The 19710-nt window shown below is 56.9% G+C and overlaps 1 protein-coding gene across 1 annotated transcript in view; it reads right to left on the minus strand.

Moving 5' to 3' along the window:
- The window catches only part of ENG (endoglin), a 39722-nt gene extending 23243 nt beyond the window's left edge, over positions 1–16479 (minus strand). Inside the window, 4 exon segments of the mRNA XM_045288511.1 lie at positions 5838–5989; positions 16073–16288; positions 16291–16404; positions 16407–16479. Of these exon segments, the coding sequence (XP_045144446.1) occupies positions 5838–5989; positions 16073–16288; positions 16291–16404; positions 16407–16479 (555 nt within the window).
- Positions 16480–19710: the final 3231 nt, after the last annotated feature.

Below are 19710 nucleotides of genomic sequence, written 5' to 3' on the forward strand. Positions count from 1 at the left end.
ATTGGAGCCAGCCTTCCCTCTGTCCATCCCAGCAGCCTCAGATGCTGCACACAGGCAGGACGGCAGGGCAAGGGCTCCCAACCAGACTGCCCTTGTGACCCTGTCTCCTGTCTAATCTGTAGTTGTTGTTTTTCTAAGTGTGAAACGGTTCACTAAAGATTAGTAAGAAAGCATCAGCAAACCCGTGCTTATTTTGCTGACCTGGTATTCCGTCCCTGTCTCCCAAACCCAAACTCACCCCAGGGAGTCGATTCCGACTCACAGCGGCAGGGCTGAGCAGGGCCGGAGGCTGGAACTCCTAACGGGAGTAGAGAGCCTCCTGGTCCTCCCAAGGAGGGCTGGTGGGCTAGGATGTGGGGCTTTCATCACGGAGGCGTGGGTTCATGTCCCTGCATGGGAACCATGCCTGCCAGGTCTTGGACGTTTGAAAAGGGGCTTTGACTCTGTTGGAAGGTGCCGTGAGGTCAGGAGAGAGACGGAGATCAGTCAGACGTAGCAGCAGCAGCAGCAGCATCTTTCGTGTGGAAGGAAAATGTGAAAGCATTCCCTGGGAGTTAGTAAGGAGGTCTATTGCTGTGCTCGCTGGGAACCCTCCCCTGGGTCGAGTTGTGGAGATTCAGTGAGATGCTTCCCCAGAGACAGGCGGCCCAGTGCCCAGCTAAGCAGGCGGCTGTGCCGGTAAAACACAAGAAAACTGTTAGCAGCAATTTCCCCTGAAGGACAGAATTGCCTGGGACGGTGTGATACTTTCACTTTTTAATAAATTTCCAGGCTGTTTGCTTTGTCCAGTTTGGTCATTGAACCCGACTTGGTCTTGAATTCAGGAGAAAAAGGAGACTGTCTACTCCCTTCAATATTGACAGCTTAGGACACCCACCAGAGCAGGCCCTCTGTCTTGTAGGTCGCTATGGGTTGGGGTTGAGTTTGGGCTTGGGTTTTGGGCTTCCTGGATGGAGCCCCGGTGGAGTAACGGATTATAGGCATCGGGCTGCTCCCCTCACGGTCACCAGCCGCTCTGTGGAACAAAGATGAGGCTTTCTACACCTGCAAAGAGTTTTAGTCTTAGAAGCCCATGAGGGCAGGTCTACCCTGTCCTACGGGTTGGATTCTACTCGATGGCAGAGAGGGTGAGTTTTCGGTAACACTGGGCTACCAAACTGCTCACCGCAAGGCAGGCAGTTCAAACCCACCAGCTGCTCCGAGGGTTGAACCTGCCTGCTCCCATAAAGACTTACAGCCTCAGAAAGCCCCACCGACAGTCGCTGTGAGCCTGAATCAACTTGATGGCAATGGGTTCTAAGTTGGTTTTCACTCCCTCCCACTCTCTCCTCGCCCCGTCTTCCCGAGGATGCCCAGGCTCCAGAGATGGGGAGGAGGGAGGAGGTCGCCAAGAGCGTGGGGCAGAGCTGACTTGGACAGGAGCACATCTGGTCATGGCATCCTGGTGGGCACACTCCCTGGTGCTCGGTTTCCTCATGGCCAGGGCAGGGTGCAGTGCCAGAGGGGCGGAGAGGAGCCCCTTGCCCACATCACACTGCTGTCCACAACCCCTCCGTCCAGCAGTGAGTCAGTACCAGACTGGCCGCCTCTGTCTGCCTAGGGGTGGGTGGGGTGTTGGCGGCTTCCCCCAATTTCCCTCGGAGCAGGCTGAATCAGTGGTTGCCCCAGCTCTGCCGAAGCTGACCAGCTGAGGGAGGAGGGGAGAGGGCAAGGATCAGAGCGCTTGGCTTGACAGGAATCTCTGAGACACCCTGCCGGTTTCCTGTCTGTGGGTCAGGATGTGACCCTGGGCCCCCTCCCGGAATCCAGGCTCCTGCCTGCCCTTCGGGGACCCATCGAGATAGAGCCCCTGTCCGGCAGCCCCCTCCTCTGTCTGCAAACCTCCCCAACACACACAGGGCTCTGAATCTCTTTCGCCCAAGACTTGGCTGCCATAGCCCCTCTGTCGCCACCCACAGGAAATCGGAGGATTTGAGCTCACTGGGATGAGCGGGGAAAGCTGTTTCTCTGCTGCCAGGCTTTGCAGAAGGCGGCCATAGGTCGGGAGCTGAGCCAGCCCCACTCCACCCCCACATCTTGCCCCCATTGCCAGCCCTGCTTTCCTCTGGTGGCCCTTCCTGGGAGGCCCTTCTCCCCTCTGTGTGCTGCTGACCACTGCTGACCACTGAGCGCCTCTCCCTGCACCCCCGTGCTTGCTTGGCTCTGCGCCTATTGCTAGCTCGGTGGCTCTGCTGCAGGGACCCAGGGGTGGCTGTCCTCTTACCACTTCAGCCCTCACGCTGGCCTGTCCAAGCCAGGCTGGCTGGGCAGGGAGCAGGCGCCTGGTAAGGGCTGATTGGGGGTGACTGCCTGGGGAGGAAGATGTCTCTTAGAGGAATCTTGGGACTTCCGTGGTCACAGCAGTCAGCCCTTTTGTTCAGGAGGCTGGGAGACTAACCTGGTGGGGGGGGGCGGGGGGCGGACCGGCTCCGTCTTGCACAACCCCACACCCTGCATCAGGCAGTGACCACCCTGGGATGGGCTTTGGTTGGCCTCTCTGAAAATGGCCCCTGCCTCATTTGCCTAAGCCAAATCAAACTCAGTGCCATGGAGCCGATTCTGACTCACGGCGGGTGACCCTACAGGACAGGATAGAGCCGCCCCTGGGAGTTTCCAAACGGCAACTCTTAGCAGGAGTAGAAATCCCTGTCTTTCTCCCGTGGAGCACCTGGTGGTTTTGAACTGTTGGCCTTGTGGGTAGCAGCCGAAAGCATCACCCCTGCGCCACCAGGGCTCCTCCGCATCTGTATACCGCTGATCATCTCTGAGGATCAAATTCGTCGGCCCACAGGGAGTGATGGGTGAGACCTGGATCCCAGAGAGACGTGAAAATAAAACCACTGCAGCTCCCGTGTACGGCCTGGGCTCCCAGGGTGGGCTGCACTATCCCACTGCAGTCTCGAGGCAAGCCCAGGAGATAGATACTGTTCTCACGCCATTTTCTCCAGCATAGAGACCAGGGCTCAGTGGAGTGGCTGCTCCTGGTGATGTCTGTGGGGGAGCCCAAATCCAAAAGGGGTCCTGTCTGGTTCCGGAGGTCCTGGTCTGGGCCCGGCAGCAGTGCCCACTTTCACTCATTCATAATCTCATCGGTCCAACCAGCACCTTAGCCTGTGCCAGGTGATGGAGCAGACTCAAAGACCCCGGGATTCTTAGATAAGAAATGTGTCTATCCGAGAGTGGGAGGAGCAGCTGTTGTGTGGGCACCCCGGTGACAGCTGGGGAGGGGACTCTACCACTCTCTGCACCACCTCCTCAAACAAATGTCCCCGGCAGTCCTGAATCCTGAAGGCTGGCTCCTTGGATCGGAAGGTGGATGCTCTGGTCCGTGGACTGAGCTATCCGGAATGGCAGAGGGTGACGCAGATTCAGGGGTCGTGGCATGAGGGATGGCGATGTCAGACATGTGTCAACCCAACACAAAACAACAACAACAAAAGTGTCCACCTTCGATAGGAGAATTCCACATGCTCATGGGATCAGACTTTCTGAAGCCATATGGGCCGGAGGAGGCCCTGCAATTACTCCCCTGAGATAATCATTTAAACCAAAAATACCCCCTAAAGCCTTGGTTCGGTCCAACAATAACAGATCACAACCAAACTCACTGCTACAGAGTCTGTTCTGACGCCGGCGACCCTGTGGGACGAGCAGAACTGGGCCTGTGGGTTTCTGCGTCTGTAACTCGTTAGGGAATAGAGAGCCTCCCTTCCCTCCCTTCGAGAAGCGGGTGGTTTCAAACCTTAGACCTTGTGGTTAGCAGCCCAGCCTGTAACCACCACACCGCCAGGCCCCTTACATCAAACAATAAGAAGCAAAACACTCGCTGTCACTGAGTCAAGGCCGATGGTAGAACTCCCTCTGTGAGTTTCCTAGAACGTTAACTCCCCACGGGAGCAGAAAGCCCCACCTTTCTCCCATGGAGTGGCGGGTGGTCTCGAACTGCTGGCCTTCACTCTAGGTGGCAACAGCCCAACCAGTAACCACTATGTCAGTCAGGGTTTCTTATGTCTGACAATAGTTTAGCTTAATTAGTAGACGAGGTCTGCCTTGGGCATGGTGTTTGTTAAAAGCAGGATAGAGAGAGGACCAAATTGACAACCACAAGTTGGGAGGCGAGCTTGGAAACCCTGGAGGCAAGGAGTCGGTGCTGATGGGGGAGACCCAGTCAGAACCGGGGGCAAGGATGTCTGCACAACTCGAATGCCATCCCTGTCACGGAATTGTACACGTTGGAACTGCTGAATCGGTGCGCAGTCTTGGCGTGTACTCATATTCGCGATCACAACGAAAGGAAAAGATGTTTTTAATGGTGCCCAGCTATGCCTCTGCCTAAAGCCCATTGCCAGTGGTCCCAGGATAAAGGTCACGCTCCTTAAATGGGGCCAGAGGAGAGGGGCTCTCCCATCGTTCCAGCCCTGCCAACCCTACTGAGGCCCCTCCTCCTCTGCCTCTGTCTAAACCATGTCTTAGGCTCTTCCACACGGCCCCCTTCTCTTCCTGTAATAATGGCTGAGTCCCTGCTGCCCTTGCAGGTGTTGCTTGCTCTAGTGCTAACCCCAGACCCAGAGAAGCCAGATTGTCCTGCCAGGTGCCCCCACACCACCCCCAGGTGCATTTGTACCCTGGATCCTGGCTGCCTGCGCACCTGTCCCCATGGACCTGGGTGCCCACTGGGGTAGGTGCTGCGCCTCTCTGTGTGCTTTGGCTAGCTGTTGAAAGATGAGGGTGGGTGATCCCAGCCCCAACAAAGGAGGCAGAGGGACCGGAGCGTCAGAAAGAGACAGAAAACTTCCTGAGAGGAATCGTGTTTTTCACGGCATTACCAAATGTGAAAAAAAATGAAGAAACCACTGAGCATGTGTTCGGCGCTATCTGTGGTTTGGGGTTATCAAAGTCTACAGTCCTCCAAGTCGGCAGGGCGGTGGGGAGCAAGGCCCCCCGATATTGGTGGTCTTGGCACCTCCTTATCACCCCACAAACGTAGGGCAGTTTAACAGTTTTGAAGGCAGGTTGACCACAAAGCTACCCTGAGCCAATGCCACGCTGAGTGGTGCGGCCTCCAGCCAGGGACAGCCAGATCCCACGTGAGCTCTGAGATTCTCCGTGGGGCCGGGGCACAGCCTGGCTCTGGGGTTCTCAATCTGGCGTTGGCGGTTCCCTCGCCTGTCTTGGCCAGCCTCAGTTTCCCTCCATTATAATGATGATAGACACTGCCAAGTGGCCCTTGGGAGGCGTCACGCAATTCCCGGCACAACGTCAGGCAGGCGCAGTTCCTAGCCCACAGCGTGAGCTCAATCAATGGGCTATTACAAGGCAGCCGCAGACAAGTGGATGTTGGGCCTCAAGTGGGCTGGCACGGGGGAGAACGACCTTGTGGGCTGCCGCTGCAGTCCCTGAGGCTGGGCGTGTTCCCTGGGGGCCATCCAGGGAGGAAGGGGTGGGCTCCCTTGAGGGGCGTCCTCTCCCTGAGTCTCAGCTGCCCTGCCGTGGGGCCGGGTCTCCTGGGGGGTGGCACATGCTCCATTATCGGGAGGCCAGCAGAGGCTCACCTGATGCCCTCTGTCATCTGCCTGGCTCTTTTGCTCCACTGCACAGCCCTTCCCTCCCACTCTGGCATCCAGAACATTGTCCCGGCCCCAGACCCTGCCCAGCCCTCACCCCCCAAAAATGTCACAGCTCCTTCGGCCCTTTGAGATGCCCACTGCTCCCAGGGACAGCACTGGGAAGGCTCTCTTCATTCCAGTGGCCTTGAGACGGCCCTGGGCTCCCACCTGACCTGTCCAGGGGACACTCACCCTTGGGAACTCCAGGAAGAGGACATGAACTTCCAGGGTAGTGTTGGGGACGCGGGCCACACAGCCCTCGGTGACCTGGCTTGTGGTGTATGTCACCTCTCCTCTCTTGGGGTCCACAGGCTGTAGGTCACAGTGGATGGGTTCTGCCAGACCTGTTGGGAAAGTAGAGCTGGTGAGAGGACCGGGCCGGAGAATGATGAGGACAAGGGCTGCATCCTCACAGGTATAACCCGGGCAGCCTCCCCATGAAGGAGTCCGGGGACACAGTGGTTAAGGGTGTGGGTGGCAAGAGAAAGGTCAGCAATTGAAATCCACCAGCAGGATGCCAGAGAAGACAGACATGGGCGGCTGGAGACCCTTGGGGAAAGTTCTAGGAGGGAGGTCCTGTGGAGTCCCTCTGACCCGATCGCACCTGTAACAGAAGTGCCCCAGCCACCAGCACGACAGGGTTCGGGGTTCCGTCCCGACAGCTCGGTCTGAGGTTGTTTCTGACATAAGTCAGCTATCTTTGTGTTGTTGTGTTGTTGTTTTCACGATTCGTGCCTGTATCAGCCGTGGGGTCTGAAAACTTCACACGTTGACACCTTCTTTGCATGAACACAGAGAAATGACATCAGCAAATTGCGTGCTGCGACCCCTCTGCGGTCCATCCTACCGGTGCCAAGGTGTCCACGCCCCCCACCCCAACCAAAGAAAAGCCAGACCGGTGTAAGTGCCATGCATCGTAGCTTGACTGTGCTCTAAGTCAGACACTAGCGGTGTGTCCATCCCCCAGATGAAGAAATGGAGGCTCAAAGGGGAAACGTTTCGTGCCCAAGGTCACATTACTACTTACTATGCTCCTGACCACGGTAGGGTGACAGATGCAAGCGTGACCAGTTCAGTTTGATTCCAGATAAGCAATACATGCTTGTTTCCTGTAGGCATATCTCATGCAATATGGGGGGCATATTTTTTTCTTTCTTTTATCGTTTTATTAGGGGCTCATACGACTCTTATCTGGGGACATATTTATACTGAGAAAATATTCACGAGGGCAATGAATGTACAAATGTGCTTAACACAATTGATGTATGTATGGATTGTGATAAGAGTCGTATGAGCCCCTAATAAAATGATTAAAAAATAAATAAAGTGTATCATTTAATTCTTAAAAAAAAGAAAAGAAAATATTCACTACTAAAAATCTATATCTATCTATATGTATGTATATGTATGTATATTCATTGCTTATCTGAAATTTGAATTGAACTGGGCATCTTTTCATTGCATCAGGCAGCCTTGATGATGTGGTGGGGCCCACATGCAAAGCCAAGCTTCCGAGTGGGGATCCCTCCAACGGGAGGCTGGAACTGAGATGTGGAAGTGAAGCTTCCCGTCTTGTGCCTCATGGATTCTGGGAAGAGTGGCCCTGTCATTCGAAGAGGGCTGTGAGATTCCTGGCTCTGGGGACAGGGTGAGCCAAAAGGCCAGCCCACTTTGGAAGGGAAGCTGCAGCAGGAGGCCATAAAGCCCACCGGGCACTGGGCGCCCGGAAACACCAATCCTGAGAGAAGGCATTGGAATTTCACCCCGACCCAGCAGAAGAGGAAGAGGAAATGAGGCCCTACACCTCGTCCTCAGGAATGTGCCGGGGGAGCGAGGGGGGCCTCCAGAGGAGGGAAGGAGGACAGGGAAGGGGAGACTGTTTGGAAGTCTGTGTCTCCATCATGTCGCGCTCCCTTCCTGTTTTCTTGGAGATCAAAGATGGGTGCGGAGCAAGCGACCTGACGCCAGTTCAGAGGAGGGGGCAGGGAGGCTCCTTCCTCACCCTAGACTTTCTTGTGCCTCAGCTTGCCTTCTTCCCGCCTTGTCCACCCCCTTGTGGGGTTCAGGCCCCAGGCAAGGACAGAAGATGACCCCTCACCACGGCAGCACCCCTCACCAGCCCCATCTCGAGGGCAGATAAGATCCACGCAGGTCTGTAACCACACAGAGGCCCCGGCCCTCTATAAGCCCGTCTCTGTCCTGAGATTTGCCAGGGCAACACGGCATTCGGTTAGACGTGGGACGGTGGAAGATTTTGAAATAAATAGTGGTAATGATGGCACAGCCTGGCAAGCACAATTCATGTCCCTGCGGTCAGCATCCACGATAGATCGATCAAAGAGAAAGTGTTTATTACATATATGTTTTATATGTATATATATATTTTTTGTTTGTTTGTTTTTGTTTTAATCCCAGCAAATCCTTTCTTTCTTCCTTTCTCTCTCTCTCTCTCTTTCTTCTCCCAAGAAAATTCTTGGGGGGCCAGGCCAGCCTAAGTTTGAATGTCAGGCTCAACATTTACTAGTTAGGAGGCCTGGGTGAAAAATGCCACCCCTTGGGGCCTCGATTTCTTCATTTGTAAAAATGAGAGTAGAACTCACCTTGCAATGTATTGGGAGGACTCCACCAGATAATGATTGCTGTGATTAACTGAGCAAACCCAACCCAAGCCCCGGCCGCGAGTCCACGCGGACTCTCGGTAACCCTCCACGACAGGGTAGAACTGCCCCAGTGGCTTCCCGAGCTGGAACTATTTGTGGGAGTAGAAAGCCTCTTCTTCTCCCAAGAAGCAATGGTGGTTTCGAACTGCCGACCTTGCTGACCACTAGGCCATCAGGACTCCTGACTGTGCGAGAGGGCTTCAAACAGCTTATGGAAGAATGGCATGAAAAGACGGTGAGATTTCCCTAGAAACTTTCTGAAGCCCCTGGAACGTGGTCTGATCGAGTCGCCGGGGGCTTTAAACAGAGAACCTGTCCAGCTACTAACTGAAAGGAGGGGCATCGGAATCCCCCCCCCAAGGCCCTCAGAAGAAAGGCCTGGCAAACCAGCCAGTGAAAACCCTCTCGGCACAGCTCTACTCTGACGCACACGGTCAGGGTCCGCACGTACCGACATCAACTCAACAGCAACTGCAGTTATGGTGACGGTCATGAAACCTAGAACCCAGTCAGGACGGAAGACTCAGGTGTGATAGGTGATAGGATGGGAAGGGGCAGAGTCCAGGTGGGGACCTCTGGGAAGAAGGTCACCCATCTTTCTCATGCGACTGAACTCCAGGAGAAGGTTGCCTCCCTTGCCGGCTGGTTTCTCCCCTCCAGGCCCTCCGGTCCCCTTCTATCAGGGAACACAGACTCCTGGGCTGTCACCTGGTCCAGCCACGCACAAATGGCAGGCTTGACGCCCCTGCAGCCCCACTCACTGCCCCCGGGTACCAGCTCTGCCTTAGATCCGCTCCTCCCCAGAGACCCAGGGCTGGCCTGCAGATTAGCCCTGGGCCTCTCTCTTTCCCTTGGGCTTTCCCCAGCCCCCCCTCCCCAGACTTCCAGGAACCCCAGTTCCTCCCGGATTGCCGGGGCAGCCTGGGGCCACCTCCTCCATGCCGTCAGCGGGAGAGGCCACAGGCCTGGCCATTATGTAATGATCAGATAACAGGCCAGGCTGGGAGATCAGATAAGAGGTCCATTTATTTTGGGGCCTTTTCGAATCTTGGCCGCCTCCACCCTGCAGACGAGAATGGGGAGACAGGAGGGAGTGTGACGCCCCGCGCCGCCAGCCGGCCGTCCCGGAGCCGAGCCGGAGGTGGGGCCCAGACAGAGCTGAAAACAATCCCCCCAGCCAGCCGCCCTCCCCGCTCCACACCCGGGCACCAAGGGAAAAGCCAGGGCCTCCCAGGACAGGGTCAGAGGGGGCCTCCAAGCCAGCTCCCACCACTGACCAGTTCTCCTCCTTCCCCTCCCATGGACCCCCCATGAACTCAAAGTTGCCTCTGGGGTTTTCCAAATGTCCACCCCTAGCATCTTGGGGCGGGATGTGGGGAGGGGGACTAATCACACAAGGTCATGGTCAAGAGAAGCAGCTCTAACGCCAGGCAGCCTGCTCACATCACAGCTCTGCTCTACCCCTGGAGAGTCAGTCCCATTGGGCTACCCAGCCTCAGTTTCCCCGTTTGCAAGACAGAAAGATAGTGGCAAATGTTTCCAGCATGTTTACTGGGAGCTCTACAGAAATGAATGTATCCTATCCTCCTAGCTGCCCTCCGAGAGGGCTCCTATCATTATCTACCCATCTGACACACAAAGACATGCAAGGAGGGTCAGGAGCTTTTGCCGAAGGTGATCAGCTACCGTGTCCCGGCTGGGATCTGAACCCAGAGGTTCCGGCTAGCCGGAGGAACCCTGAGGAACCTAGCACCCACTTCATAGGCTGTGTGTCAGTTGGATGCGGTAACCCCTGCAAAGCGCCCAGCACCCAACAAGTAATGCTGTGAGCGTTATTTCATACTGGGGGGGGGCGGGGCGGGGGAGATGCTTTCTGACAAGGGTCCTTTCTCCCGCAAAGCTGCCCCTTCTTCTGTTACTCCCCAACCTTTGTCTCTTTCCGGATCCAGCAACAGCCTTGCAGATCTCCCAGCTTCTAGCCCTACAGCCCCCCTTGGGCCTGCCCCCCCAGGGCCTGACCCCCCAGGGCCTGCCCCCCAGGGGGCCTTCACACTCCTCTGCTCAGGCCTCTCCCGTGGCTCCCTAATGCCTACAGGGTCAAGTCCACACCCCGCAGCCAGAGTGGTGTTGAAAGGGGCAGGCTTTGGGGTCCGTCAGGCATGGCAAAGGTTCGGACCCTGATTCTGCAGCCCCCAGATTCCCCTTCCTCAGTGTTCTCTACAACATGAGAGGTGGGGCTCTTCATACGGTCTAGTGTCGGGGAGTGTTGACCACACATCCACTGACCTGTGGGGATTGTTCAGGAACTGGCAAATGCTGTCAATGGGAAGACAATGGGGCATTTCCCACCTCCATCCCCACTCCCATACACCTCGGCTCCCTGCCATGCTCGGCCCCAGATGAATGGCCTCCCTTGATCTGACCACCTATTCTCTCTTCATCCTTCAAAACCCTGTTCTGGAAATCCTCCTGTCAGAACCTCTCCCTTCCCTGGCAGGAACACTGGTGCTGGATGTCCCCCGGGGACTGCACGTGCACAGGTGAGTTGCCATGCCCTGTGAGTCTGCCTCTCTCTGAGAATGTGACCTCCCCCACACCAGGCAGAGTCCCAGCCCCAAGGACACAGCAGACGGAGTGGAGTCCATCAGTCAGGCCCATCTCTAACTTGCTCCATGACCCATGTTCAGACCCTCCATCAGTCTGGACCTCAGTTTCCCCATGGAGACTTGGCGATGGGAAGAGGGGTGGACAGGACAACGGAGGATGTGACATTCTGAGGATCTGCCAGGAAATAGAGGCAGGGAGGGAGGGCAGCGCATTGACGGGGCTCCTGAGGATGGGGGCTGGCCCTAGGGGTTGTGCTATAGGGACAGGGAAGGGGCTAATTACCTGGGATGGGAAGGCCACAGGGAGACTCCCATCATCCCCGCTGGGTGCAGGGGTTAGGCCTGAGGCTCAAAGAGCTGTGCTGATGCAGGCAAATTCCATCCCGGCCAGTGCCTTCGACTGTTTGCCTCTGAGGGGTTTAATCCACTAGAGCGGCAGACACCGAATCAATGCTAACAGGTGTAATCTCACTGCCTCAGTCCATGCCCCCCCACACACACACGTATTAAAGTCAGCTCAGCCCCTAGCTGCAGGTCCGCCTCAGCCTCCAGGCCTGACCTCCCAAGCTTGGGCTGCATTTGGGTGGGGCCAGGCCAAAGGGAAAAGGAGCAGGGTTTGGATTCAAATCTTAATCAATCTCTTGGCCTGAGCCTCGGTTTCCTCATGTGTAAAGATAGAGAGCCAGCAGGGTGCCTGATGTCCTGCAGAGCAGTCTCCTCCCCGTTGCTGCTCAGGACTTTGAGCAAAGGGATGGGCTCTGTCCTTGTCCTCAGAGGCTCCAGGCCTGGCCCATGGAGGCTTTCCCAGGGGGATGGTCATGGAAACTTCTGGAACTGAGAAGGGTACTCAAGACCCATGTGCTTTTGCAAGCTCCCCAGCTCACAGCCAGCAGGTCAATTCTAACTCACATTGACCCTATAGGACAGGGGTAGAGCTGGCCCTGTGGGCTTTTGAGACTCTCCCTCTTTATGGGAGTAGAAAGCCAACGTTCATCTTACTGTATTTAAATTACCTGGCAAAAAAAAGAAAAAGGAAACTAGACCCAGAGCTCATAGTGTCCATATTAATAAGAGTGGGGGTGGGCGGAATTGCCCCCCCCCCCATTCCTTTGATCCCTGCTGGTGCAGTGGTTAAGACAGTCTGGTTGCTAACCAGAAGATCTGTGGTTCAAATCCGCTAGCCATTCCATTGGAAACCGATGTGGCAGTTTGCTGAAGCCTTGGAAACCCTCTGGGGCAGTTCTATGGCGCCCTCTAGGGGTGCCACGAGAGAACAGACTGGGTGGCAGAGGATTGGGTATCATTTGGGATTTCTTTGAGTGGGTCGTGGGCTGAGGCACATCTATCGTTAGACTGCTGTTTTCAAAAATATGCTTGTTCTTTAACAGCAATCCATCATAGCAGGGGAGGAAAGTGCTTGAAGTGTTAAAATGTGAAAGTCCCTAAAGAAAGCCCCCCCTGGAAAATGATACCAGGGAGGCCACACCCTTCCAGAGTTCTCTCCGTGCGCACGGTGCATCCTGCTGCATCATCGTGGCAGAAATGGGATCGCTGCTGTTTCAGAGCAGGGTGGGTCCCAGACATCTGTCCACAGCAGTATAACCACAACAGAAAGGCCACAACCAGACCCACGGCCATCAAGGCCGTTCCAACTCAGAGGGACAGCCGAGAGGGCCCCCGGAGGATTGCCAAGATGGCAGATCTTCCCAGGGCAGCTGCCTCCTCTTTGTGGAGCGGCTCGCGGCCTTCAACTGCCAACCTCACAGTCAGCAGCTCAACCGTTTTGCCTTAGTCATGGCTGTGTGGCATTTTCACTAGGTGATCATTTACCTAGCAGGTGCCCCGTGCTGGGGGCCACTGAGGTGGCTTCGTGGGCCACACAGCTTGACCTCGTTGGACAAGTATCTCCATGGGGCTACTTTCTGGAAGTTGAGTTGCTGGGTGTACACAGTTGATGGTCATGAACACACAGTTCTTGTTTTGAGAGACGATGCTGACTTGTGCCCACAGAAGCCTGGACCTGTCTTTGGACTCGTTCTTGCAGCTGTTCCCATGCCCCCCATCCTGAGTGAAGATGCCCGCCTCTCTTACTCCCGCCTGCCCTGGAGATCTGGCTTGTGATCTCATCTGCCCGCCCCAGGACCCCTTTTCCCAGGCTGCCAAAGAGTTGGGCTGGATGACTTGTAAGGTCTTCCAGTTAATGGTACCTGGGAACCAGTTGGTACCTGCTTATTAGCCATTCATTAAATCATAGACATTTATCATTTCGAGCAGTTATGGTAAAAGTGTTCATTCGGGTGAACAGGAGGGCGACACACAATAAGAGGGAGGTCGAAAACCGATGGCAGCCGGGCACAATGTGAGGAGGTGTGCAGAGTTAGAGGCAACAGAGGTGAGGACTGCGTGTTCCCAGTCCTGCAGTAGTGACGGTCTATGAGGAGATGCTTGGGGCGGCGCACAGGCTGAACAGGTAGGAGAGAGAGAGCAGGTGTATGCTCAGGATCTACGTGTTTGACCGAGAATACTTGTATATGTGTATTTACTTTCGCTGCAAATATACCCATGAATGGGTGGGCCACACAGGGGGCAAAGTTACGAGAACTTCTTAAGACATAACCAGACACCCTGACGGAATGAGTTGCTGGCCCTGGAGGGCCAGGACCCTAGTCTTGGGGGACACCGATGTCACACTCAGCTCACAAAGACACTGTCCTGCATCCTGCTTTGGTGAGGAGTTACGGGGGTTCTTAAAAGCTCATGAACAGCCGCTAAGGTACAAGTGTTCTTCCCGTCCAGAGGAAAGAGCAGTGATGAAAATCAAAAGCCTCATAGAAACCTTTAATCCAGGGAACTCACGGCTCAGGCAAACCTCAGTCTCCACAAGCCCGAAGCCAGAACTAGATGGTACCTGGCTACCACTGCCAAACTGCTCTGAAAAGGATCACATTAGAAGGTCCTGGCTAGAATGGAGGGGGAAATGTGGAGCAAAATCCCAAATCATACCCGAGACCACGCTTACTGTTGGGATAGAGACCGGTGGACCCCCAAGACCATGGCCCCTAATCACCCTTCAGGTCAGGGACTGAACTCACCCCGTGTGAGAATAAGCAAACCGTTTAGGATCAAAAGGGCAGCAGTCACCCAGCAGCGAGGGAGGGAGCACAGAGGGTTTGGAAAGAAGGTGGGATGGAAATGGGAAACCGTGGGAGCAAGCGTGATAAGCGGTGGGATGTTCAGAGGATTGCAATGGATGTGCGGAAACAAAATGCATATCAACCGTCCATTGTAGAACCGGCGATCCACTCTGTAAACGTCCACCCAGTTCGCACTGAATTGCTAAACCAAATATGGAAAGGAATCTCAAAACGCATCACTTCCCAACGATTCTGCTCCCTTTGACTGCTTTTGCCCCTCGCCACTCGGGGTTAATGTGTTCTGTGGTGAAATGCTCTTTAATCATGAGCCTGTCTCTTCCCGATCTGTGTAGTGAAACCAGCCAGGTGGGTGTCTACACCACGGAAATGGAAAATGCTACCAGTCAAGGCTCCCAGCCTAGGTGGAGAGTCCATCGCCTGCCAGCGCTCATAATGCATTTCACCCTACAGAACCCATCCCAAACGTCGGCATGGACCTTCCTCCAGTGGCCAAGAACCTCGAGGAGGTGAGATGCCGTGGGAACAAAACCAGAGCAGGCCAAGAGGTTCAGGGACCGGGGCTCTGCCCTGCGTGAAGTCAGGTAGATCGGAGATCCACCTCTCTGGGTAGGTCAGAACCTCCACGCCCTTTTCCATAAAATGGAAGTGAAAACAGCAGCCATCTTGTAAGGTGGCTGGGAGCCGACCCAAGCAGCCTTGCCGTATCTCAAGTGATGAGAGGCAAGTGTTCTCAGGAGCCACAGGCCTGGGGACACATCCCTGCTAAGCGATTTCGCCTCTCCAAGTCTTGGTTTCTCATTGATCCGCGGGGCAGGGGTGAGAGTGCAGAGACCAAGTGTTAGGACCGGCTTCAGTGCCGTGGGGCGCCGAGAGAGGAGTCTCTACTGCTGCTCCTGCTCTGACCCCCCCACAAGCGGCTCCCTCGACCCCTCCTTCTGCTCCAAACCCTCATGGACTGCCTGGCCTCCCCTGGTGGGCAAAGGGGTGGCCACAGCCATGCCCTGTGGCGGTAGGTCGATGACAGGCAGGACACAGGGCCCCTGCCTTGGTCAGAGTTTCAGAGCACCTGGAAAGACACCAGGCTGAGAAGGGGTCCCTCCTCAGCCCCCCCTAACCTGAGCCTGCACCCAGGGCCCCCTCATCTAACCTGCCACCCGGACTGCTTGGGAAGGGAGAAGCAGTGGATGCTGAGGGTTGTGGAGCCAAATTCCTCTAACATGCACACTGCCTGCATGACTTCACCTCCAGCAGCAGCCCCGGGGGGTGGGGGTGGGGTGGGGTGGGAGGAGGGCAGGTAGCGTGCTTCCATCCCGACTCCACAAAGGAGAAAATGGGAGCTCAAAGGTGCTGGTGCCCAGAGGTGCCCCTCGGTCGGTTCCAACTCCTCGAGGCCCTCCGTAAAACAGAACGCAACGCTGCCCGGTCCTGCGCCACCCCCAAAACGGTGCTGATGTTAGGGTCCCTCCACGTAGCCACCGGGCGATTCATCCTGTCGAGGGTCCAAGGTGGGAGAGCATTTGCTCAAGGTCACATGGCGAGGAAGAGCCCGCCCGCATCTGACTCCAGAGAGCCCACACTCAAACCCAGGACCACACGTGCACACGGCTCCTTCCCATGCGGCCTTCCTTGGACAAGGCCAGGCCCAGGTACGGCAAAGAAGTCTCCTGGGGCCACACAGCAGGGACCGGGGCAGGACGGGCCTGCAACCCGGGCTTCCTAAGGCGACCATCCATGCTGAGTGAGGCTCGGGCCAAGGTGAAGGTCGACCCTGACCATTTACCACCGAAAATTCTGTGCTCCAAGAACCTCTTAGTCCCAAACCAAGAGTCCCAAACTCCAGAGCGTCCAGCTCATGTCCAGAGCCAGAGCCCCCAACCCTCCCAGTCAAGACACCAGAGAAGCTTCAGCAGGCCTGGGCTCTGGACCCTGGAAGCCTGGCCAGTGGGCTCTCTGGACAGTGTCTCCCCCCACCCCGTCTTCCCCACCCCTGGTTCCTGGATACCTACTTGTGGGGCCGAGGCTGCAGACGGCCAGCAGCAAGGCAACAGGCAGGAGGAGTGAGCCGTGGTCCATGCTCTCCACCTAGTGGGGCGTGCGCTGGGCCTTATCCGGTGTCCAGGGGCAGGGCTGCGGTTGGGTGTGGGGGCTGGCGTGGGCTCTCGTGGGGACCCGAAGGGAGCAGGCGGCCGGAGCGATGGCGTCCCCGCTCCAGCCTTCTGCGGGGGCGGCTGAGGGATCAAGAGAAGTGGGCACGGGGACCTGGGTGTGGGCTGGAGACCACGGGCCAGCTGGCTGCCTGTGGATAGGGAGGGGGCTCTGGCTCCTGTGGACAGCAGAGAGGGAGGCCAGAGACACAGATGGAGAGCGGGGTCTGGCCCGTCTGACGGTCTGTGGCAGGGAGCTCTGGGCTCATCCAGCCCGGCTGGGGAGGCAGGAAATGCGCTTCCTTAGAAAAGGGGGCCGGGCCAGGCTGCCTGCCAGGCGGTAGAGGAAGTGCCACGGGCTTTGTCGCTGGGTGGGGGGGCCCTAGAAGGGACAGAGCAGGGTGGGGTGGGGTGGTAGGGTGGAAGCGCCAGGTTCCTGGCTTGTCTCCCCACCCACCCATCCCATCTCCTCCTGAGCTGGAGGGTGGCAACCCCAGGCCCAGATGAAAACAATCATTATAATAGCCCACCAAGGGAGGCCTCCGGGAAGAGGGCCTGGCCCCCTGAGACAGTCCAGGTGGGACTCATATTCCATGAACTCAGAATTTCCATTTTGTAGATGAGAAAACCGGTGAGGTGAGCTCATTGGCCCCAGATGGTGGTGGCTTTGGGATCTAAACGCATGGTCATCAAGTTCCAAAGGCCACTCCTCAGGCTGACCCCTTGTTTTGCAGACAGGGAAACTGAGGCCTGGGATGGAGGAGGAACTCCCCCGAGGGGGCACAGCAAGGCAGTTGGACTCGGAGAAGGCAGGGAGGCACTCCGGCCCACCCTCCGCCCCTCCATGAGGGGGAGTCCTCCAGCAACAAGGACGAACAAAGGAGAGGGGCCAGACCGCCAGTGTTTCTAAGTCAGAGGACCCTGGGCCACCACCCTGGGGTCTGTGAGACCGGTGAGCCCACGCACCCTCAGTCAGCCTGTCTGTGGAGGGACACAGCTACTTCCTTACCTCTCCAGCACTGAGCCGTCAGCCGGGCACGTAGAAAGTGCCCCTTAGTGGGGACCTCAAGCTCTCCTACATTCACGCTCCCTGACCCTGACTCACACGGCGACCCTGTCGGACAGGGTAGAACAGCCCCCGTGGGTTTCCAAGACAGCAACCCTTTAAGGGAGCTCCATCTCTTCTCTGACCTTATCCTGAAAACTAGATAATGCTGGAACCCAAGAAGGAGCTGTGCTTCTTCTGCAGACTGTAAACACCAACTGTGTGCTCAACATGTGTTAGGTGCGTGGAGGGCCCAAGGGGACTCAGAGGAGAGCCTGGGCTTCCTGGAGAAGGTGGCCTTTCGGACTGGCCTTTGAGAGCCTGGGCCAGCCTGTGGACCCATGCCGAGGCAGGACGTGGTCAGACCACCATGGGACAGCAGGGGCGTGGTCAGGACAGTTCCCACCCTGGGAGAGCTTTATTCTGAAGGCCAGGGGGACTTCTTGGCACTGGCAGAAACAGACCATGAGAAGGGGAGTCTTGGTGAGTTCTGGCCAGACTCGGGGAGGAGATGGAACCAACGGTGCTAGACACTAGAACAAAGGTGGCCCAGAGAGGGAGGAGTAAGATGGAGCCCTTGGCACCTCTGGGGAGAGGGTGTGGTCCTGGGGTCCAAGGCCTAAGCCCCAAACCCCTAGGTCGTGTAGGCAGGCGGCTCCGGTAAAGAGCCGGCCAAGTGTCTGTCTCCACAGGAGCTGACCCAGCCATGGGAAGGGCGTCAGGGCTCCTTGGGTGGGGATTCAGGGAAGGGTCAAGCTGGTCAATGCTACAGCCACCGGACAATTCCCAGCCAAGCGTGGGCGTGGGGTCAAGGCAGACCCACCCACGCCTGGCAGGCTGAGAGGGCTGTGATGTCGAAGGCCGATCCTCTGTTGTTTCCAGCAGCTGAGGAGGCTGGGAGGCACAATGAGGGCCGAGGGGCTGCCCTGCACCAGGATCTTCACCCCAGGGAGAGTGAGCCCAGCCACAAGGGCCCAGCGCTCCCTCTGCACCAGACCCTGCCCTAGGCGTTCCCCCTTATCTGCTTGGGGTCTTCACAGCCACCCCGGGAAGGTTGATACTGTCACACCTTCATTGCACAGAGTGGAACTTTCAGCCGAGTGAGGGTTAAATTACTTTCCCGGGGGCCCCCTGTGCTGTTGGGCCCCCAGCTCTGCTCCTTCCGGATCTCCATCCCCTGAGCTGAAGTTGAAGTGAGCGAATACATGGGACTGTGGGTGGGACAGGGGATGCAGGGGCGGGGGTGATTTTACCCATTTCATAGTGGGGGGGCGGGGGGCAGGGGAGGCAGGCAGTCATAGGGAATCCACTGGAGGCTCTTCTAACCCCCACCCCCCACCTACTCCCCACTTCTCTCCACTGTGAGCATTCCCACCGCGTCATAAACAAACCAATCAGTTCTCTAGAAAGCAGGAGAGACTCCAGAGGGACACGGGGAAGAACCTGTAGACTGCTAGAGCAGCGAAGCCCTGCAGGTAGCCTTGAGGGGGCTTGGAACTCTGAGCTCAGAGGCATTTGGAAGAAGGAAGAGATGGGGTCAAGGTGGGAGATGGAGTGGGAGGGCTGCCCTGTGGCTTCCCCAGCTCTCCCACCCAAGGGGGGAAGGACGCATGTGCCCTGTGCCTTCCCATGGAACTAGAAGCCCCCTGAGGGCAAGGACACCACTGTCCTCTGTACCACTGAGCCCCCAACCCAGATGGATGGAGCCCAGGTCTTTGGCCCTTGCGGTCTAAGTTACTAAAAGCATGAGGTGGGCTGGAAGATGCAGCAGGGTCAGGGAGGCGTGGAGGCACGTGGAAACTGAGGCACGGATCTCTGGGTCTTGCTCCTGGCCCCTAGTGGAAGAGGCCAGTCCCTGGCCCGGGAAGCTCGCTGGCCCTGCACAGGTCCTTTGCACTCCGCTTGGACAAGCCCAAGGCTGACAGGGGACACAAGCTGCCCTACAGCTGTCCCTGCATGAATGGACGGAGAAAGAGCTGACTACCCAGTCCTCTGCTCGGCTCCCGACAGGGCACGGGGCCTCACTGCCCTGAGCCAGGCCCCTCTACACAGCCCTGGACGTGATCCTGCTCTCCCTGTGTGTTGGTTGAGGGTGGCCATGGCCCATGCTGTTTCCAGACCAGGGATCCTGCAGTGTGCCTCTAGCCTGGCCCCCACCTCTGTAAACAGATCCCTCATCAAATTTTCCTCAATTTCTCTCATTTGAGTGTGCCATCTGTTTCCTGCGGGGGCCCTAACTGAGTGCGCCAAAGAGACACGTGGCCAGTGGCCAGGTCACTGTGCCTCAACCCCACAGTGGACTCCTTCCCCCTCCTGGCTGATGGGGAGACCAGGGCTACAGGAAAGGTCGGAGCACGTCTACCTTGGCCGCTCGCCACCAGAGGAATTTCAGGCCGCCTCCAGGGACACCCCCACCGCCCTCAAGGCGGCTCTCTGGCTCCATCCAGCTCCGGCC

The sequence above is a fragment of the Echinops telfairi genome, unplaced genomic scaffold (assembly GCF_000313985.2).
Source record: "Echinops telfairi isolate 266 unplaced genomic scaffold, ASM31398v2 ScPeMD7_22;HRSCAF=79, whole genome shotgun sequence".
Classification (NCBI taxonomy): domain Eukaryota; kingdom Metazoa; phylum Chordata; class Mammalia; order Afrosoricida; family Tenrecidae; genus Echinops; species Echinops telfairi.